General features: G+C 42.9%; 1 protein-coding gene across 1 annotated transcript in view; it reads left to right on the top strand.

Moving 5' to 3' along the window:
• RGS21 (regulator of G protein signaling 21) overlaps positions 1-4874 on the top strand; it is a 170980-nt gene extending 166106 nt beyond the window's left edge. The window contains exon 4 of the mRNA XM_088481220.1: positions 4572-4874. Coding sequence (XP_088337346.1) covers positions 4572-4772 — 201 coding nt within the window. The 3' untranslated portion in view covers positions 4773-4874. The remainder of the gene's footprint in view (positions 1-4571) is intronic.
• Positions 4875-6000: the final 1126 nt, after the last annotated feature.

A 6000-nucleotide genomic window follows, 5' to 3' on the forward strand; every position in this document is an offset into this window, starting at 1 on the left:
ACCTTTTAATCCTGGTGTTTTAAAAGTAAATAAATAGCAAAAGGGCCGGCGCTAGGCTTTGCTGCGCCCAGCGCTGTCCTGTGTTGCCGCCCCTTCCCTGTTAATGGTCGTGATCGAATCATCGCTCCCCTGCCCCTTGCTATACAATGCCACAATTACTGGCATTATAAGGTGGGGGCGGATCCATGATGACATGAATCGTTGTGAATCGCATCATCAGCAGCCTGAACCACCCACTTGACTCGGGAGGTAGGAAGTAGACGGTTCAGCCACTGGGAGACTTGCTCACATCTTCGGGCATCCAGGAGAGCCACCTTAAATTCAGGGGTCTTTTGGATGTTCCGGGAGAGTAGGCAAGTATGGTCCAGTGTTAGAGGTGTGTGCGTGGCTGAGGAGGGAGCCCCAGCTGTGCAGTCTCTCCCAGTGGAATTCAGCCACCCCCTACCCAATAAGACTCTCTACCAGTTTTCAGGGTTTCAAACGAGCCCTGTAATCACCTGCCCTTCTCAGTCTGAACCCATGCCCTCTATCCTCCTAACTTTTTCCAGTTCACAACCACGTTTACCCTCACTCCCTTTGACTGTAATCTCTCATGTACAGATCCCTCCACCATCTTGGTTCTCAGCCAGCACTATCCTTGTCTCCAGTGCTCTCCCACTCACAATCAGTGTCTTTGGCCTTTCTGTCTGCCTCCCCAGGGCACTGAGTGCTATTGTTGTTATATGTCACTCAGTTACTGTATATAGAAATCTCACTGTTTGATTTCCCCGTCTGCATGAATATATATAATAATAATATAATATTTTACCCAATATAGTACTGTGGACACTCTGTGACACCATAAAAGAAAATATAATGAAACCAATATGATGCAATTAAAGTTTTAAGGCTGAATAGGTTACAACATGAAAAACGCACCTGTTACAAGGACCTGCAATCCCAAAAATACATGTCCCATACTTGAGGACCCCCCAGAAGTCTATTTCGCTACTTTTTATGTTTGTACCCCAATTTAGAACTTTTTTGCCCCCGTTTTCAAATCAGATTTTGGGGTGTCCCTCAATGTTTTTTAGGGATTTGTGATGCAGTTAGCCTTTGGGGGGCTGTCCCAAGGCTGCAGAGTGGTTTTCTGAAGTTTGCACCCCAATTCTGCGCTTTTTTTCTGCCTGCTATTCATAGGTGAAACTTTTCCGCTTATTACATTGCATTGACTTTTAGTGTACGCGAAAAGTCTTTGGAATTGAATACAGAGATAAGTTTCCGACTGGCGAAATTACGTTACCTGCGATCAGGGCCGGATTAAGGTATGTGGGGGCCCCCATCAATATACATATAAGGAAGGACAGTACACACATAGGAACAGGAAGGGGAGGACTGTATATACACAGGGTGGACAGGGAGGGATGACTGTATATACACAGGGTGGACAGGGAGGGAGGACTGTATATACACAGGGTGGACAGGGAGGGAGGATTGTATATACACAGGGTGGACAGGGAGGGAGGACTGTATATACACAGGGTGGACAGGGAGGGAGGACTGTATATACACAGGGTGGACAGGTGGGGATGACTGTATATACACAGGGTGGACAGGGAAGGAGGACTGTATATACACAGGGTGGACAGGGAAGGAGGACTGTATATACACAGGGTGGACAGGGGGGGAGGACTGTATATACACAGGGTGGACAGGTGGGGAGGACTGTATATACACAGGGTGGACAGGGAAGGAGGACTGTATATACACAGGGTGGACAGGGAGGGAGGACTGTATATACACAGGGTGGACAGGGGGGGAGGACTGTATATACACAGGGTGGACAGGTGGGGATGACTGTATATACACAGGGTGGACAGGGAAGGAGGACTGTATATACACAGGGTGGACAGGGAAGGAGGACTGTATATACACAGGGTGGACAGGGAGGGAGGACTGTATATACACAGGGTGGACAGGTGGGGATGACTGTATATACACAGGGTGGACAGGGAGGGAGAACTGTATATACACAGGATGGACAGGGAGGGAGGACTGTATATACCCAGGGTGGACAGGGAGGGAGAACTGTATATACACAGGGTGGACAGGGAGGAGGACTGTATATACACAGGGTGGACAGGGAGGGAGGACTGGGTATACCCAGGGGGACATGGAGGGAGGACTGTATATACACAGGGGGACATGGAGGGAGGACTGTATATACACAGGGGGACAGGGAAGGAGGACTGTATATACACAGGGTGGAGAGGGAGGGATGACTGCCTATAATACGGCCCTGCCTGCGATACTTTTCCACGGGTTCGGACTTATCGTGGCTAATTGAATACGGCCCTATGTGCTTTACAATGTAGCTGATGGCCATACTGTATGCAGGGCCGTAACTAGGGTAGTGTGACCAGTGTCATGGCTCAGGGCACAGCAGGACAGGGGGCGCTGTTTGGGCCTGTCATATTTTGGTTTATTATCACTCTCACTTGTAGCTTCTTCTTTTATCCCCAACATCTTCTGGCCTCCCCTATCTCTTCCCCGGCCCTTCCCTAGGAGGCCATGGACCTTTTTCAGGTCTTATGTCCCTATTGGGAAAATAATGGGATGGGGGGGGGGGGGCGCCAATGCTCTTTTCGGCACAGGAACCAAGAAATCTAGTTACAGCTCTGAGTGTACAGTTTTATGGATACTTCTGTATGTCTCCACTAACTTTTCTTCCATATGTGTACAAATATTGCCCATGTAACATGTATACATGAATGGCTTTAATTAGTTTGCATATATTTGATAATTCAGCTGTATACATAAACTACTGGTCAAAAGTTTTAGAACAACCCAATTTTTCCGCTTATTATTGAAATTTGAGCAATTGAAGTTCAGTGATTAACCTGAAATGATACAAAAGGTAAGCAGTAAACTACTAGAGCTTTAAAAAAAAAAAAAAAAAAAAAATTTAGGTTAGCAAAAACTAAAAACTATTGAAAATAGCTATTTTAAAAAAAAAGCCATTTCAGGGAATAAGTAATGGGTTAAGATCATTCAGTTGCTCTCCAGCAATGAAAAAGAGGCGTGCCTAAGCGCCAGTGGGCTACTGGGGGCTGAAAGAAGCTCTTATGGAACGATTAATCAAAAATGTAAATCCTTGGTTTATCACGCAGGATTTTTTATGCCTTTCAGTGGCGGAAATATGCTTCCTCAGTGTGCTGGGTTTAGTTATTAAACTTCCCACTGTAATTAACCCCAAAAGTTAAACGGCATGGTTTTAAATAGTAAAACAAACCCTTGCTTAGTAAAGAAACCCCTGTCAAATATGGAGGAGGAGGTGTGATGGTCTGAGGCTCTTTTGCTGGATCCCAAGTCAGCAGCTAGCACCATGAACCGAAAGTGACTGGCACCCTGAACCAAAGAACTTTCACAGCATTTTTCAGCGACATGCACTGCCCTCTGTCTATGCCTAATTGATCAAGTGTTCATACAACATGATAATTAACCATAACATACCTTTCGACTATGCCAATACTACCTCCGATGAAAAGAACAAGACTGTTGCTTTAAATCATGGAATAGCCAGCATAGGGCCTGATTCAGAGCCGTTCGCTATTTGCGGTCGTTCGTTCGAAAACAAGGGGTGGCTATTCAAATGATCCATTCGCAAATTGTAGTCTGTTCCCACCTCTAAGTCTGAACGAGCGCGCAAAACATACACTCGTTTATTTGATAAAAACGCCCCCTGGCCGCTCGCACCATACGTCATGTCCGCTATTTATTAGATTAATCGAGTACATCGTACAGCGTATGAACTGCTCGCTATTCTTGTGGTTGGTTTTTTCAACCGCTATTTTGCGAGCAGTTCTGAGTTAAAAAAAACCAAGTGACGTGGTCAATGACGCTGCTGTATTAAATATGCACTCCCTTAAAACTCCCATTTTGACCTTTAAGCACGCCTGCGTTCGAATTCCACTCCCCGTTTTCAAGCACCTTCCCCTGTTACCACCCACATACGCCTCATTCTGTCACTCAAAATAGCAGGCACTCGCTATATAGCGTACAAACGATTTTCGGCCGCACTGACTGGTTCGCGCATGCGTACTAAAATCCGTACGCATGCGCAGATGTGCGAACATCGCTCGGAACGAGCGTACTGCCTCTAGCGAGCGGCTCTGAATGAGGGCCATAGTCTCCAGACTTAAACCCCATTCAGCTGATTTGGGATAATCTGGCCATAAAGATGAAAGAGAAGCAAACTGCATTTGTAGGAACTTCTGCAGCAGTGTTGGGAATAAGTTCATGAACAATATTTGATTTCCATTGTAGAAAGATGGCTAATTTGATAAGTCCAAAATGTTGATTACATTTCTAAAACAAAATGATTTTATGATTTCTTTTGTATCTTTAATTGTTCATTTCAGAGTACACCGTGACTTTAAACTGGGTAAATTTCAATAAACCTGGAAATATTTGATTGTTCTAAAACTTTTGACTGGTAGTGTACTCATGATAACAAATATATAAAAAGTTTATTGAAACATTAATTGAAAAATACATTCAAACATACTAATATTTAATTTCATTTTCCACAGGTTAATATTGACCATAAAACAAGAGACTTAATCTCCCAGAATATGTCACAACCAACAGCAAATTGTTTTGATGATGCTCAAGAACTTATCTTGTGTCTTATGGCAAAGGACTCATTTCCTCGCTTTTTACGGTCAGAACATTATAAGGAGCTGGTGAAGAAGCAACAGAGTAATGGCCAAAAAAAATGGTTGTCCTTCTAACATAATTATACAGTAAAACAAATCAAAAAAGAAATGTGCTATTCAAAGCATATAATTCACAAATTGTCTGGTGTGTTAATACAAAACTGAATAAAAAATTTTAACAGCAACTTTAGACTCCTGTTCCTTTATATGAGACATTACAGACCAGTTTATTAGCATTTTCTAGCTAATCAAACTTGCAAATCACTCAACAAATGTACACGTGCTGAAAGATGCCAGTACTGAATTATACTGTATAGCGTGATTTGCTGTATCAGCTGCAAAGATACAAGAGGACACATCTGTAGTAAGTCTGCTAGTGGCTTCAGGGCACATCTGTTGTATGGGCCTGGCCAGCTCCATCTATGTCTCTGCTCACTGGGAGGAGGCATGGCTGTAAGTTTACCAATTCACCCATGTCTCCTGCAAGCAGCATAACTCCATTGCTGATTTATTAGTGATTCATACCCTTCTTATATACCACATTATATCATACACAATTAGGATTAAGGAGATTCATATTTTAAAAAATATATATATTTTTAGTTTAGAATACTATAAAGAGAGAGTGTAAACATTAAATCATTAACATTGACAAAGACTATAAGTGGAAATGCATCAGTGGTGGACAGACTGTTGATTTTACCTCAACTACCCTGCCAATAGAATTTCGATGAGGCTGGCTGATTCCCTGTTACTGTATGTGATGGTCATGACATACATTGCATCCGGAAAGAATTCACAGCGCTTCACTTTTTCCACTATTTGTTATGTTACAGCCTTATTCCAAAATGGAATTCATTTTTATCCTCAAAATTATACACACAATACCCCATAATGACAATGTGTAAAAAGTTTGAGATTTTGCAAATTTAATTTAAAATGAAAAATAAGAAAATCACATGTACATAAGTATTCACAGCCTTTGCCATGAAGCTCCAAATTTAGCTCAGGTGCATCCTGTTTCCACTGGTCATCCTTGAGATGTTCCTACAGCTTAATTGGAGTCCACCTGTGGTAAATTCAGTTAACTTGACATGATTTTGGAAGGCATACACCTGTCTATATAAGGTCCCACACTTGACAATGCATGTCAGAGCACAAACCAAGCATGAAGTCCAAGGAATTGTCTGTAGACCTCTGAGACAGGATTGTCTCGAGGCACAAATCTGGGGAAGGGTACAGAAAAATATCTACTGCAATGAAGGTCCCAATGAGCACAGTAGCCTCCATCATCCATAAATGG

The sequence above is a fragment of the Taudactylus pleione genome, unplaced genomic scaffold, assembly GCF_031769625.1.
Source record: "Taudactylus pleione unplaced genomic scaffold, aTauple2 ptg000266l, whole genome shotgun sequence".
Lineage (NCBI taxonomy): Eukaryota > Metazoa > Chordata > Amphibia > Anura > Myobatrachidae > Taudactylus > Taudactylus pleione.